Source organism: Parasteatoda tepidariorum, chromosome 7 (assembly GCF_982258835.1).
Source record: "Parasteatoda tepidariorum strain Cologne lab strain chromosome 7, Ptep-v5.0, whole genome shotgun sequence".
Taxonomy (NCBI): domain Eukaryota; kingdom Metazoa; phylum Arthropoda; class Arachnida; order Araneae; family Theridiidae; genus Parasteatoda; species Parasteatoda tepidariorum.
The window spans coordinates 49743184-49760978 of NC_141761.1; the positions used below are offsets into that span (position 1 = coordinate 49743184).

General features: G+C 28.0%; 1 protein-coding gene across 2 annotated transcripts in view; it reads right to left on the bottom strand.

Annotated features, from left to right (window-relative positions):
* Positions 1–3010: 3010 nt before the first annotated feature.
* Positions 3011–17795, bottom strand: part of LOC107439326 (uncharacterized) — a 146995-nt gene continuing 132210 nt past the window's right edge. For both annotated transcript variants that reach the window (XM_016051881.4, XM_071183485.2), the window contains exons 2-3: positions 12988–13243; positions 3011–10045 (exon numbers count right to left, since the gene is read on the bottom strand). In XM_016051881.4, coding sequence (XP_015907367.1) covers positions 9742–10045; positions 12988–13232 — 549 coding nt within the window. In that variant the 5' untranslated portion in view covers positions 13233–13243 and the 3' untranslated portion in view covers positions 3011–9741. The remainder of the gene's footprint in view (positions 10046–12987; positions 13244–17795) is intronic.

Genomic DNA, 17795 nt, shown 5'->3' on the forward strand with positions numbered 1-17795 from the left:
GTGAAATCCATTTTACAGTAAAATAGTATACTATTATTTTACAGTAAAATTTATTTAATTAGAGTGAGTCAGTGATTTTAGTACAGTAAGAAGAAATGGCACTTTGAGAGCCTGTGCTTTGTACGATAATTTGATCTGGAATTTTTTACAGTGTAATTGTTCTTTTCATATCGTTTCGTTCAGGAACTCGTAAGAGCACCAAAAACCATAGTTTAAATACCTTTTAAAAATAGTATTGGATGGCAAAGCTGTCTGGTTTTCTGTATACTATGAAGCTTCAAAACTGTAGAATATAGACTTAGAACACTCATGTCAAATTTAAGATATGAGACGTTTTCATACCGATTGCATCTTGGCACATTTATATTACATTCTGAAAAACACTCAGTCTTATAGCTAATATGAAGAGGTATTAAATGAGGTAACATTTGGTAAAAACTAAAATTAAATGTCGTGTATATAACCTCCAACTGTTTTACAATATTTATTACTGTAATTTTTATAAATTTGAAACTTAAGAAATTTTTTTCTTTAGTATGATTGGATAAATGACCAGCTTATATTTTTTAAACGGAGAAACTAAAATTTACATTGCGAAAAAAGGTGTTATTTATCAATTGGTATTTTTGTTATTGGACTTACACTAATTTATAATAGAGTAAAAAAACGAAGTCTAAAAAAGCTATGGACATATATTTTGTACTATTATGAACACATTAGCTGACATTTCGACAATACTATTTAAAAGATTAATAAATGTCATCCTGCATACTAGTAAATTAATGTAACAATAAAGAAAAATTAAATTTTTGAAAATGCTGGAAGGTATACTTTTAAATCTCCTGAATGTATTTTACAATAATTACGTTTAAAATTATTGTAATACACTTTCATTGGTTTGATGTAAGTGAATTTCGATGTATTTCTTTTTGGTTTGACTTAAGATAAGATTTTTATAAGAGTTATAGAGAAAATTTTGAAATATTTATATTGGTTAAAATGAATAAAGGATTAAGGTGAGCGGAATTAATTATTAACTATGTCAACCTTCATCTATCAAATGGTACCTCTTGATAGAATCAAGTTAACATGACTTATATACTAGTGAATTGTATTTAATATTTATAGTGGTAGTTACGCCACAAAGGTAAAGGGACTTAAGAAAGTGTGCTTCATACGAATCGAGCTAAACAGAGGGAAGAGATCGCATAACACCTCATAGACAATTATTCCATAGTTTCGGTTCTATAATTTCGAGTTCTCTTCTAATGAATGTTCTTAATTAAAGAACTGAAACTATATTACTTTTGTTCATGTTGTATTATTTGAGAGTTTTTCTTACGTTATTTGACTTTATTCATTAACAAAGGTTGTTCTAGCATACAACTAGAGCTATAATGTTACAATCATCTACCGTATACTGGTTTAAATGTTCAAATATGCACGTAAAATTTTTAACTCAGTTAATCATTGGGGAATTTTTGATTTAAAAGGTCTATAATTTTGATATATATATATATATATATATATATATATATATATATATATATATATATATATATATATATATATATATATATATATATATATATATATATATATATATATATATATATATATATATATATATATATATATATATATATATATATATATATATATATATATATATATATATATATATATATATATATATACATATATATACATGTATATACATATGTATATATACATATATATTATATATATATTATATATATATATATATATATATATATATATATATATATATATATATATATATATATATATATATATATATATATATATATATATATATATATATATATATATGTATATCTAACCTAGAGAAACATCGAGTTTTAGATTTACCTATTTTCGTTTCTACATATGCTGCGCGCGCGTTATATAGGATGACTAGAGTCAGGAATAGTTTTCCTTAAAAATATTGACTATTGAAAAATTATTCACATTTGTATAGTGTACCATATGTTAAAATTTTTTTTAATGATATTTGAATCTTTAAAAAAATGAAAATATCTTAAAGATAGAAAACCGAATAATAGAAGTTAAACATTTACAATACTTAGAATTCTTATTAGAGATGGTGGTAAAGCGAAATAATGAACTCGATATTGAAACTCGGTCTTTCGTCACATATACGTATGAAATTGTTCAAAAAGATATGCATGGGATGTTTTTAGGAAACATGTCACTCATCATTCGAGTAAATCATAATAAGATGTTTTTCCTTTAAACTGAAATACATTTCAGAAATGAAATTTCATCATTTGTACCAGCGTCTCACATATTCATTATAAAACTAGTTAAACGAAACTATTTATTAAGTCATTTAGAATGAACAAGCTACTTATCATTACATTGAATCATGATAGATTTTTTTTCCTTCAAAATAAAAGTATCTTTAATTTCTTAAACAGGACTGCATCAATCTATGTCACAGATACACTACTCAATTAAATTTCTAAAACAAAACTATTTCATTTGAGAGGAGCAAAATGTATTTCGATAATACAAAAGTACTACCTCCCAAAAGTGCTGTATATGTACTAATGTATCACTCGCGAATTTCTTCAGATATTCATCTTCAATTCTTAGAAAGGCCTTAAAGTTTTGCAATTTTTTAAAAATCAATTAAATTTTGTAAATTTATCAAATTTTAAAATCCCTTCGGATAAAAACAAATTATCTCTCCAAAGATGCGTATTAAATGAAATATTATCAGTGAATTTTTTCAAAATTGTTTGATCAGAATTGTTTTTATCATTCGCAATATTATTGAATTATGTAATTTTTACCATATTTTTTTATATTAAAGTAAGATGTGTAGATTAATATTCACAATAAAAATTTATGCGCTAGGAGAGAAACATCAAGGCATTTTGGGAAGTATCAGCTATAGATTTCCGTTTTTCTCAAAAAATAAATTGCGCACCCGTTAAGATGGAGTCTTTTATTTTTTCAGAGGACCACTCGTTCAGTCAGCCAATGGAGCGCTGCTCAGTTTAGTTAAATAAGTAAAATTTGTCTTTAACTCAAGATAAGTTGTAGAGTACTTTTAATGGTAGTCCAAGAAAATTTATCTATAATTTACAGCCGAGAAGATGTGTTAGAATGTTACAATTGGATTTGGTGACAGGAGAATAACAATTAACAATAGCAAGTAAAAGTCAGTGAAGTTTAAGAGAAAAATGCTATCAAATTTCAAAAAAATTAGCACAAAACTACATTTTAAATTCAACATCGTTTACGAATCATTGCTTTGGTAGAAAGATTACATGAGAGAATGCAGGATCTTTTAACATCGGATAGTCGCCGGAAAAAAAATACCAACTTTTATAATTCAGACTAAGGGTGATGCTTTCACAGAAAAGTCGGAAAGACTTTTTGATATCGCTGCATCACAGTGCATTTTTTCGAGCATTACAATTGTGAAAACTCAAGGAAAGTTTATCCGATAAAGCAAGATTTTATATGACCACAGAGCTAGAAGATGGATTGATAATTGTGCTGATTTTCGAATCTCTGAACAGCTAATTAAAAAAAATGTGGAAGAACAGAAAAGGAATCCAACTTTAGACAAAGCATAAGTTATCAAATTTCACGAAAACAAGCAAAATGAAAGCGTTTTAGGAGCAGAAGAAATCAAAGAAACGCATTCCGAAAATTCCAAATTTGATGTAAAAAAAAAATAATAATAATTCTAAGTCTCCTCCTTTCCACGCCCTCTCTACTGTATAACACGTGAGTGATATGGAGTTCAGGGATGGACTCGAAATAGCATTTTTATATGATTTGCAAACAGAAAATGCTGAAAAAATATAGGATGATGAAGGCATGAAGTGTAAAGTTTCTACTATTATTGGAGAGAGATATGAAGTTTGACGGGAGCGAAAAAAACTGTAACGAAATTCAAATCAAAATCAAATGGCAAAAGAGTAAAACAAGCTTCAAGGAACTTTGATGGGAGAAAGGGTAAGATATCGGTCTTGGATGAAGCGAAACATTTCCATTCCAATCACAGATCTGAAGAGTAAGAAAATATATGTGGATTATTTAAGAACCAGGAACTAAATATCTTGGGCACGTCCCCCCATCAACTCTTTCGGCTAAACGCATAACGGAAGAAATTTTAAATTTTCTCATGAGCGAAACAAGTGATACTTCTAAAATTAGTTGTCTTTGGAGACGATGAAACCGCAATTAAAACGATGAACTTGAAAAAGTTATTTATCCTCTTAAAAGGAGTTTAAAAAATCCCTGCAGTGGGTGACATACAAGGTTAACTTAAATAAGCTACCACTAAGGCATATTATGAATTATCTGAACAGTTCGACAAGGATAAGTTCTCCAGGATTTTGGTCAACTCTAAATCCCTCCCAGTTATGATTTTCTTCAGACTGACAGAAATTTTGCTAGAGATTGGAGATCTGATCTCAATACAGATCAAAAATAATATATTAAAAGCCAGGTAATTTTTTATAGTAAATGTTCATTCAAATCTGGCGTCGTTATGCCCTAGGAAACTTTCAAATGCAAGATGACTCATCATGGCTAACAGAGGTCTTTTAGTAGGCATACATAGTTCAAATCAATCCGCTAACTTAATGGAGTTAACTTCTTTTATTATATTATAGTATAGTCTACTTTTATGAAAGTATAGGTTCCCATGTGGTTTTTTTGTAAACTGTAAATCCTTCATCAAAGCGGCTTCTGTGGACTCATTGGTTTTTCTCTCTCTTTTTTTTTTTTGTTGCAATTTTACGAGCCTCACTATAGTATTATTAATTTTAAAAAAAATCAGCTTAAAAGGGGGAAAAACACTTCATTGTTCAGTTTTGAAGAAAAAGTTAATGGAGCATTTCAGTAAATACACAACGTTTGCGGTAGTACGCTTTCATATGGAAATTTTGAAAATTCTATAATGTTCATAATTTTTTTTTAAATGTTAAAATTTTACTGAAAGAAAAAAATAATAATGTAACTGAAAAATGTTTTACAACCAATATTTTCCTTCAATTGCTTTTATTCTCAACCGTGTTTCATATTCTCAACGGAAGAGGTAGTATTTGCAGAGGTTGTTTCTACTTCTGGCCAAAGATTCACTTGCATTGATTTCGATTTGTTTTTGTTTTCAACATCTTTCGGTTTACTTTTTAATGTAATTATTTTTTTTCGATGGCAAAAAATTCGTTTGCAAGTGGTGGCAGCTGTTCTGCGTTTGGATACACAATGCTGAAGAACGGATTTGTTATTTGAAATTAGGATGCTTAAATTCCTTAACGACTCATCATGCCTAATTCAATGAAGTAATGTATTAAAGGAAGACTAGAAAAAAGTCCCGTTCTGCTGTGACGTCAGAGGAGAGCAGTAAGACTTTCTGCATTTTTTTTTATTATTTTTTTTTAAGAATAGATTGCGACTATACAACTTTTGAGAGGTAATTTGTTTTCAACCAAATGATTTTAAAAATTTGCTAAGTTTTAAAAATTTTGCTGTTTTTTTGAGAAAAAAAAATTACAAAATTTCAAGACCTTTGTGGAAAAAGAAGATTATGCATAAAAATTCGGAAAAAATTCACGAGCGCTTTTCAATTATCGAAAACTTCTTTTTTCGCTCTACCCAATTAGACAAACAAATAATAATAATAATTTATAAACAAATCATTCATCATTTCATTAGATAATAAGATGCATTTTCTCTTTAAAACGAACTATGTTCTCTTTATTTATAAAAGGAAACAGGGTATTAGAAAAATCATTCTAATTGTATGGATAATTTCTTTTCGTTTTAGCCATATTAATTTAAAATTAAAAAATATCACTCGTAAAATAACGAAATAAAGAGACAAGCGGATTATTTAAGAAAGAAGTATAAATATAAAGCAAATATTACAAGCTAGGAATGTTAAGTATAAAGCTAAAGAAACCTAAAGGCTTAGTAATAAAAAAAACTAATTGATTAGATTAATGGAAGCTTAACTGCATTGTGCTACATTTTGTAAAATGAGAAATTAGTGACTAGAACAATGTAACGAATAATACTGATAAACTAATAGGAACTTTAAATAATATATGCCACGGCAATTTTAAAACTGATTCAAATCAATAATTATCTCACTCAGAATAAGTTTTCAACTAATTGTACAAAGAGTATTTTTTAAGCAAATATTTAGCCAGAATAAAACTATTTAATACAGATATTTAAAGTGTTGATATTCCAGGAAGGTTAAAATAATTTAATGACTATTTATTTCATCAATCATTCATCATGAATGATAGTTCGTATAACTTGAATTTGATTAAGCAAAAAAAAATTTTTTTCTAGAAATTCTTAGGCTTGAATTAAATATTTAAAGCAAATAATACAAAATTAATTTTTAACTCACATTTATGTCATTTTGTTTGTTTACTTTTTTTATTTTAAAACGAATGCACTTATTTATGTAATTTGAATAAATTAAAATACATGAAATAAAACATGTCTTTCGAAATTTTACTTTATAAAGGAATAGAGTGTAAACTAATTTTTTTTAAATAACATGCAATATGATTATGAAATTTCGAAATAGTTTTAACATCAGAATGAAGTAGTAGCTCATCAACTTCTGATAATAAAAATACTGAATTTCATTTACTATAAATTACAAATAATTGATTGAAAGATATTTAATATTAAATAGATAACATAAATATTAATTTAAAATTATTTAACTATTCAAGATTATGTTGAGAATTAAAAAACATTAAATGAATATCTAGAAATGCATAATTTCTTTACGTAATTCAACTAAAACAATTACTGCTACGTAGTATGTTGTGGCAGAATAATGCAACATTGAATTGCTATTTGCTATATTCTGATTAATTAAACGGATTAATTCAATTTATAATAGTAGTTTCTTACAAATTTAAGAAATAATGAAATACAGATTTTTGTGAATGCAAATTGAAATATTTTAACAGCATGTTTAATTCTTAAATTTCTAAATTAGTGTTGACTAGATTGTATTACACTTAAAAATTAACAACTCTTAAACATAAACAAGGAAAAGAACATTTACTAAAAACTTTTGTATGCATTTTTTTCCTATTATTTTCAGGATAAAGCATAATAATACTTCATAAAAATATTTAAGCATTTGTAACTAATAATGTAGATCAATCTCATAGAAACTGTCATTTTCATGAAATACAAAAAAGAAGGAAAAAAAGTAGTTTCTAATGTAATTTCTAATCACATAAATTGTAATTTCCATATATAGATACTTTTTAAACAATTATGGCTGCAGCTATTATAGAAATTTTCCCCAATCCTCTTCGTTTCCTCTTTTTCTACAATAGTAAGAGATCGATAAAATTATTAAGATTTAAAAATAGCAGTTAGGTTTTGTCAACTGATTTTTGACATAACTCAAATTTAAATATATTATAACATGATAATAACCTATAATAATTAAATTTCTAGGCCCTTCTTTTTATTTTACTTTAAAAAATAGGAAACCATGACGAATATGTGATTTGGTATTTTCAAATGAGTTTTAGAGGCAAATCTTCAGTAAAATGAGGACGAAAGCATTCCGAATTGTGGTTCTATTTGCTAATCATTTAAGTTTTTAGTAATAGATTTTAATCTATGGAAAGTTTGGTGGGTTACTAGGTTTTTGGTAAGAAACAGTGCAGAACACAATAGGGATAAACTTTCAAATTGCGTTATGGCAATATTTTTTGTCAAAAATTTAATTTAAAATTGATTTTTCGAATTGCATGTTCAGTAAACTGAAATGACAAATACGAAAAGGTAAATTGGTAAATAATTTAAAAATTTTTTCTTCAATTTTGAATCAACAGTGTGGCCAATAAAAGAATGATATTTGGGTATACAGTAAAACCTCCGTTAACGACCCCCTCTAAACAACGGTAACCACAGATAAACGACCATATGTTTCTGGAACCGAGCGTCACGACCATATGTTTCTGGAACCGAGAGTCACGACTATATGTTTCTGGAATCGAGCGTCGCTCATAGTATTTGCATCACGAGGAACCTTTGAACACTAATTTCTGAACAATGGCTACTGGTTTCTAGCTTGAATTTTGTATTAGTATGTATGTTATTTACCTTCTTGCAATTTTTCATCTCTTGTCTGCAATAATTTTAACTGATCATTACTAAATATATTTTCACCCATTGGCTATTGCATTCAAGTTATTAAAAGTAAATTTTAGCGTTCATAAAGAAGTGAAATAGTTTTGACTGTTCAATTCTAACTACTGCAGATAAAGGGCATCTCTCATGGGTAGTCTGCTAGAAATCAGTGTAATTTAGCTCTAACATGCACAATGACCGGTAATTCATGATACATCATCGATAAGTTTTCAGTTTAATTAGTTCGCAAAAATTGCCTAAATTTACGCGAAAGAAATAATGCATGCTTGCGCCTGGGCAGTATTTGTTGAGCAATTTCATTTTTATCCCTTAAAGATCTTGACGCTGGAAGAGTGGACGTCTGAATAAGAACTTAAGAAAATAAATAATCGAAATATGAGTGATTAACGCAAGCGAAAATTCCTCCAAGTAAATAAGAAATAAGCTCGCCAAAGTTAGCTTCATTATAATGGCTGTGGAAAAACTCAAATCTATGACATCTTATAAAAAAAGATCATCGTAATAAATTACAATAATAATTATAAATATTTGGTAAGTTAACTATTCATTTGAGTCATCTTGTTAGTAATAATATATTTTTTATTTTTATTGTTTGATACTGTTTGTAATTTTTTATTTTTATTTTTCTGATCGACACATTCGGTAATAACTCCAAAACACGGCCACTACTTAAAATCTATCACATGGACAGCTCTTCGGAGGTTTTACTATGTTAATATACTTAAAAATTTAAAAATGGTAATCATATTATTATTATTTCGTTAAAATGCATTCTAGAAGACATATTCCTCTCATAAAAAGTACATAATTTACCCTGGAGACTTAAAAATGACAGTTTTTATGAAAATGACTCGCATATAGTATATCATATCAAAATTTATGAATCGTAATATTTTTATAATTATAAATCTATAGTAGTTTCTTAAGCAAACATAGAAGAAAAAAAACTACCAAACGCTACTTCATTAAATTAATTCCTTTTTCAGTAGCAATTATTACCGAAATTGTTTTCTTGCAGTGACAATTTCTTCGATCAATCTCTGTCCACCTCGCACCCCTTAAGCGATGAATAATTATAATATTTACATTAAACCTATTTCTACATATAATACGCATTAACTTTTTTGTAGTTATCTTTCAAGAGGGATATAAATAGCTAGACAATGATTTACATTAATAAAATAAAGAAATATCCAAGCTCTTTATATACGAAGCAAACAGCAACGACCAATGAATTCCAGAAGGGTATTACCTGCTGTAGAAGCAGAACAAGCTTAAGCTGTAATAAACTTATTTATAAGCATCTGAAATCCCGTGAACTACAGCAAAATCATCTCTATTTACAAAACAATGGCTTCATGAAAAGTTTTTTCTGCATAAGTGACACTTGGACTGAAAGCTGTACCACTTTTGCCAGCAAGGAACTAACACAATACAGAAAAATACACCACACATGACAGGAATGGCGCCACAAACAGAGCGTCAGAGAAAATTTTTAACCCATTACTGGCCACACATAGAACAATTATCTCAAGTGCTTCGAGTTGCGTCGGACACATCTACTTCTTCCTTGTTGTCGTCTGATGGATTAGATGCTAGTTGGTATGGTCGATCCTCTCCCCTCATTTCGCAGATAACATTGGTCAGGGCCATGATGTAATGTTTGGCCAGTGTGAGGGTTTCTATTTTTGAAAGTTTTTTCTGCATGGCTACATGTGGTATGACTTCTCTGAGCGCTTGAAAAGCATCATTCAGGCTGTGCATTCTCATTCGTTCTCTCTCGTTGCTTTCTAGTCGCCTGAGGTTTCTTTCTCGTGCACTCAGCGTAGAGCGTCTGAAAAAAAAATCAAAATTTTACTAAATATGAATGACTTTTTTTTTTTTAAAGAACAGTGAATCAGAAAAATTGACACTCAGTACAAGTTTGTTAGGTCCTTTGATTGCGGTGTTTGGTATCTTGATGAAACGAAGAACAATTCTATAACAAATTAGGACGTTATTTTCTTATGCATAATTTGATTCAGAACCTTATCATAGCATCAAAAATTATACTTCAAAAACATCGTAAAATTGACCCGATGAAAATATTTTTAAAACTATTTCAGCCACGGTTTAAATAAGCTCTGTAGCTGGCAAAGTACCAAGAAAACTAAACAAATAGAAATGTGAGAAAATCAAGTGTGGATCGAGTTGTCTAATCGGAGGAGTAACTGGATTGGTGTTTTATTTAAGGTTTGGTATGATGATGACGTGTGAATCTTCGCAAACGTAAAACTCATTGACTTTCATCGTGTAACAAAGATTTAAAAATTGTTCATCTTTTGTCCGAAGTCAATATGCCAGTTCGAAAAAAGTTAAAAGACTGTAAGATTGTCAACTGTAAGATTGTCAACTATAAAATTGTCAACTGGAAGATTGTTAACTGTAGGAATTGATAAGCTGAGCATATAATCAACCAATGCGTCAGTGTGTACTTCCAAACATTAATCTTAAAACTTTTATTTTAAAGTTCATGCAATGGAACAATTTATTGGTCAAAACTGAGTAATAAAATTACGAAACCAACATCAACAGAAATATCTATTATGATATGTTATCTATATCTATTACATCAGATTATATATTATGAGTGCGTAGCCAATACTTTGTTAAAAATGTTTACTTTCAGTTTATAGAATCTAGCTTGTCCTTTTCTCATCTTCGAAAAACTTTCTTAAAGCCTAGTTTGCAATATTTCGGATGAGTATAAATTGTTTTTACAAAGAAATAGGGGAGGTTATGAATTTACTGTCGCCAAATGTTTAAATAACGATACGCTTATTTTAATATTATTTTATTTTTATATTAAATATTATAATATTGTTTTTATTGGCAATAAATATGAGAGATTTAAAATTAAGATAATTTAGACAAAAGCATATGTATAAGGAGTTTATAATAGAAAAACTCTCCTAGCTGCGTACCATGATATTTTTAATCATGAGTTGCTGTGCAATTCTCGATAAAGATGGTCTACCTCAACTTTAATTTTGTAAAAACTTACTAGATTCAGCATGCATATCTACAAGAGTTTCATATTATGCAGAATATTCTTGTTTTTCAAGTCATGAAAAATAGGAAATAATAAAATCACTTTTCAAAGGTGAAGCCTGTAATCGTTTTTTTCCAACTAATAATAGAAATATCTTTTTTTGACCTGAGTCCAGAGTATAAGTAATGGTGGCTTTTTGTTGCCACATGAGTTGGTAAAAACTCAGTGTAAGTAACCTCTTTCACCCGATCTCTTAAGCCTGAATGTAGTGGATTCGAATTCCGCTATAACACTGGATGTCTCTCTATAATTCTTTCTCAAATTTGTGATGTTTTTCAAAATGGAAAATGCTTTTAAGTAATTTCTTTTAAGTCGTTACAAAGAGACTCATAAATGTATGTCAATAAACAAATAAATTCGACTGTTACCTTAAAAGATAGATAAAACAAACACCATAGCTTGATAAACCGATTTCATCGCTAAAACATTATAATTGAACATTTGAAGTCATCATTCATGCCACTTTTCTCCTTGTTAAAATTGAGAAATATGTTAGGAAAAAAAATATAAATAACCTTCGATTAATACCTATAAACCATTTAAATAAGCCGTCATTTTAAATAAAGCACAGAAGAATAAGCAGATTAATACTATTTTATTTAGTAAAAAGAATATACATCAAATGGGGAAAATTTCCTAATAAATGCTAAAATGTATGATGGTTCGGAAGAATGTTTTGGCAATTTTATCGTTACACTTTAGAGCATGGAATTGAAACCATTTATTCCACACAATTTACTTTTCAGTTTAGTATTTTATACTAAATGTGTGGTATTAAGAACTATAATTTTGAAAACCAGAATTTCCGGTAAAGAGTTACCATAATGAATAGTACAATTACCTAATGAATGGTTTAAATACCGTATATTTCAATTCATTTAGTGGTAATGTATTTTTTTTCCAGAGATGTTTTTACCATACAATTATGGTTATTTTGAAAGAAATTTTACTTATCTTTGAAAAGCTTGGTCAACTATTTATCAAATGATACATAGAGTAAGTTTACCTGCAAGAAGAAATATTTTAAGGAATTTTAAGAACAATAAGAACTAGACTCATACTATATTATTCATTTCTATATAAAGCTGCTATGTTAATGGTGTTTTATTGAATGATTCTTTTCGTTAGAAAAATTATTATTTATATCTTATTAGTTTTTGTACAATTGAAGAGCAACTTAAACATATTAAGTTATTTTAATCTTTATGTGTACTTTTCAGTAAAATACGCACACGTATATACATTTAAAATTTCACTTTTTAAAGGAAGTTATGAAACATTTTATTGCTACTTTAATAGGGCTTGTTATTTTATGGCAGTAAAAACTCAAGTTAGGTGGGATTTTTTTCTCGAAATTATAAGATTATAACAGCTATGACAATAACAGCTGTAAAAATGAGAAAATGTATCTTAATACCTTTTAATTTTAGATACTTTGCCTTAAATAAATAAGCTAATTAATGCAAAAATTTTTCGAAAAAACACAAATTTAAAAATATTTTTACATAATAATATTTTATGATCTAGTAGAGAAAATAAAATTAGTAATACATTTACTTTCTTATTTATCGATACATCAACATGTTTCATTTTGATACAGAATCATTTATATAGAAGGATGGAATTCTTTTTACTGCATTCCCAAGAATGAAGGAAAAGACAAATTGCTTTGTAAAAACAATTACCTTTTTTTGTGCGTTCGATTATTTGATCTTCGTCGTTTTGAGCTTTCTGGCTCATACATGGAATCATCACCTGAAGATTCAGTATCATCCTCTCCTTTTCGCATGTCATTTTCTTCTTCTTTTACCTCTCCCATAAGTTCTTTCAAAAAGGCCTCATCATATCGCTCCCAACCTGCTTCAGAAGCATTCAGGGATTGAATCCCAAATTTTTCCATATTTCGAAGATCAGGAGATGGTGACATCATTTTGGAGATGCCTGTAAAAATATATAAAAGTGATTAGGTTGACTCTAAAAGAAAAATAAGTTAAAAAAATAAACAGTTCACACTCAGAAATAAAACTTTTGACGATTCACCAATCCTTGACTTGTAAATCGTTAATTTCGAGAATCACTCCGTCAGGAAATCATGTGATTTGCGATAAAACGCGAGCTCTCAAATATGTGACGAAAATGTTTCTCAAATATCTGACGAAAACCTCCTCTTAGAGCACAGCGGGATATTATTAACGAGAATGACGAAATTAGAATGAAGACTAGACGATTGGAAATAAAATGACTAAATAAGCGGACCTTCTACTTGCTGGGCAAGCAGTTGGTCTCGTACCGGAAGATTCCGAGTTCGAATCCCTTTTCGGGCATGAGAGTAGTTTATTTCTCTGTAGTATCTATCTTTCTTGCGTTATTGAAGCTGCATTTATCCGCCTATATGGAGCCCATGATCAAGTGATTATTAGGAAAGTTAGATACATAAGGAACTACCAGGTTTAATTTATATTTTTTTGAAAAAAATAGATGAATAGAGTGACGAAATATTAATTTAATTTTGACGAATTTCGTTTCCTCGAAGAAGTGATGATAGTTATTTTGTCACTTCGATGAAATTTTTGATCGGAGCATATACTGTGAAACGGTTTCGTCAAAAATGAAGAAAGCTATGTGATATTTGAGTATAATTTTTTTTACTGTGTTTAACAGCATTAACAAAAGCCGGTTACCTCCTAGCAGCTTTTTGGGCATCACACTTAAATTAAATAAAATATTTAATATAATTTTAAGATAGCCTATTTTAACTTTTAGTATAAATATCAATTTCAAAATTTCCCTCCTTTGATTTATACTCGGAGAAAATTACCGTATTGGTATTGTAATGACATTTCTTATATAAAAAAAAACCTCATTAATTTTGGTAATAAAACCAAAACATACAGTAATTAGAACATTTATTTTGAATAATTTTTCAGTTCGTATGGTATTGGTCAACCTGGTATTCTGGTTTTAAAAATTATACTTTTTATTTCCACACGTATAGTAAAGATACAAAGCTGAAGAGTAAATTTTACCAAATAAATAGTTTTCATGCCATGCTCTTAGGTATCATGATAAAATTACTACATTTACTACCAAACATCATGGTAATAAAAACATATTTTATTGTTAATTTGTTAATTTTATTAAAAATCATTACCAAAGCGCTTCGGTAAAAATTACCGTGCCTTTGGTCATAGTCAGAGCGTGCCCGTATAGTTAGAAAAACGGTAAATTTTATCCAAATCTGGTAGTTTTGAGAATACTTTCTTTCTCAGTGCATGGTTTGTAATGGAATAAAAACAAGCTTCAGCTAAACGGAATGCAGAAGAAGCTTCTTAAAGAAAAATAAATTTAAGAAGAAAAAAAAAACAGCTATAATTTAAGCCATTTGATTTTTAACCACCACAGCAAATGTTTAGTATTTTTTTTCCAAATCAAAACCAGTTTCTGCTTCTTTTTCTAGAATCTTTTGTCTCGTTAAAATTAGATCTCCAATCTTGCCTAGTATTATTCACAAACTATTACTGTACAATAGAGTGCTGCTCATTATTTTTTAATCAAAAATTAAAATTTTAAAATTACAAATATTGAAGAAAAATTAATATGCTGAGACTTACAGATTTTCCATCAAAATATTTAAAATAGAGATACCTTAAAGTTAAAATAACGATCACATAAAAGTACTTATACAGTTATTTTATGCATGTCACGCATTTATTAAACGATATAAATGTATCTATACATTTTCATTAAAATGAACAATTAAATACGATTGTAAATAGTTTAAAAAGAGAATTTTTTGTTGTTGCTGATTTAAGTCTCCGGTGTAGTGATTAAAACTATTCACCATAGTATCATCAAAGAATATAGTGTTAGAGTAAATTAGCGTTAATTTCAAATGAATTTGAAATATTTGAATTAATTAAAGTTATTTGTTCATATTTCATATTCTTAACAAAACACACTCAAATGAATTTGATTTCACATCAAAACATTACTTAATTTTTCTATTTCGAAATTTTTAAAAGAAATTCATGTCACTTATGAAAAGAATTGTAATTATTTCTGATACAACTGTAAAAATTGCTTTTACTTTTTTTTGTTTTATTCAATCCCTTTTTGAGGCACCTTCAGGAAAACTTGCATTAATCATTATTCTGACAAATGAAAAAGCAATGTAAGTTTATTTATTAAAAAAAAAGTTTTAATATTCTTTCTTAAATGTGAAATATTTTTTCTCCATCTGAAGATTTTTTGCTCTAATTGTATTGAGAAGAATTCTTAGATTACAAATAAAACATATTATTTTGAATCATAGTTAATAGATGATGGATGTGAAATTCAGAGTATTATGTTTTTTTGTCAGTCTTAAAGTAGATTATTTATTAGTATTGATGTATACTTTCAATGTTTATATTACACAGTTATAGGAATATGTGCAGTTAAGTGATAACTTATAAACTTACATTTTTTATTTCTCAAAGTAAGTTTGGCTTTAGTTAAAATTGTTAAACTAATTCATATAAGTATCTTATTCATTGTTTGTATTTCAAAGCAAAGTAAAAAAAAAATCGAATTGTAGGCCAGAAGATACTGATTTCGCAATCAAGGACATAATTGCGACAATGTGGTTAGCTTTGTACCCAAGCCCTTTTTACTTCTCAGGCAAAGAAGAAGGAAACTGAGTTCGGTATTTTCTGCCATTGAACAACAGTCATTCAAGAAGGTAGCTCAGTGTCTTTAATTAATGCACTGTTAGAAATTCCTCGGAAAAAATGGGTAAATAACAATTTATTGAATGGTTATTTTACCATATTTAATCAAAACAGTCAAAGAACCCTAAATAAAATGGTAGTCAAACTGTTAAATTTGAGAAAAACTGCTTATTAACTGCTTTCACCTAATACGGTATAACAACCAGAATTTTGACGCACCAACTAGAACGACCTAATGACGATACTTAGTTGTTTGCAAAAGCGTGCATAACATAACCGAGCGGGCTTATCTGTCAATCACATGACCGGCAGAACTTGAGTTCGAGTCCTAGTGCTGACCTCACAATATTTCCTCCATTCCTTTCAACACATTAAGAATTTCCAGTGTTAGGCACTCTCCAATGCCCATTACCTTACGAAAAGCCAAGCTCCTATGTCTAGTTACATAATTAAACTTTTTTTTTACGTTTTTGAAAAATGCTAGTTGTAAATGGTTAAAAAAACGTATAGTTTTCGATTCATGGTTTTATAACCATACTTTTTGTAAATGGTTTGAAAACGATAGAGGAAAATTTTTTTCTATACCCTAAACTTAACGGTTAATTGAATAAACAAACAGCTGCCAGTTATTTAACCATAATTTTAGAATGAAAATTTTAGCAGTGTGATCCACAACGCCAGCATTCTTTTTTTTATTATCTTCATGTTATTCAAAGCATCAATAGATTTTTATGAAAATTTATTGGTTTCAACCATATATGGCAGTACTTTTACTTTCGTTACTTGTACCGCCGGTACAAGTAAAAAGTACGTACTTTTACTTGTACTTCGTTACCTTTTAAATTTAGTACTTTTACTTGTACTTTCGTTACTTTTTTAGGGAAAAAGTACAAGTATTTGTAAAGGAAATATCGAATGAAATCGTTACTTTTTTTTAAAACTCGGTAAGCTTTCTGAAAAAAAAAAGAAATTAAATTTAAAAATAAATGCTTATGTTTTTTTTAATTTATTAAATTAATGTGCAATATATATACATTCACAGCTAACTTCGTGTTTAAATACTTTCTGTTTCAACTTATACTGCACATTCAATTATTTTTTACTAGCTCAAAGATCACAAAGCTATCTGAAACTCCGCGTTTGCTTTGCTTATGTTTGTGCTTTCAAAACGCGTTTCTAAAGAGTAAAATAATTTTAAATCAATGGTAATTTAAATAAATAAAAATAATAGATTAAAATTAAAATCAATAGATAAAATTTCTTTTTCGTGCAAATCCATAAAAAGTTTGATACTAAAATTATATTTGATTTTAAAATTATATTATACGATTATATTATAAAATTATATCATAATATTCCTTCGAATTTAAAAATAAATTAATGTCCATAACTTTCAAAATTAAAAATAATTAAATAAATAACAACAATTTTTCAAAAACATTAAAGAACATAAGACTATTATTCAATAAAATTTTAGGTTACTTTGAATTTTCGATTTCCTAGAAATGTACTTTTAAGTCGTTACTTTTTTTGTTTAGTACTTGTACTTTTACTTGTACTTTTTACTCGTTACTTTTTAAAATAAGAACTTTTTACTTTTTACTAGTTACTTTTTTTAAAAATACTTGTACTTTTACTCGTTACTTATTAAAAGTAACGTTGCCATATATGGTTTCAACTGAATAAATATTTAGTTATTGTGCATTTAGTATAGATATATTTAATACTATTGTATAAAGTTCATTCAAATTTACTTGTATGAAAAGGATGTTTTTTCAAAGATC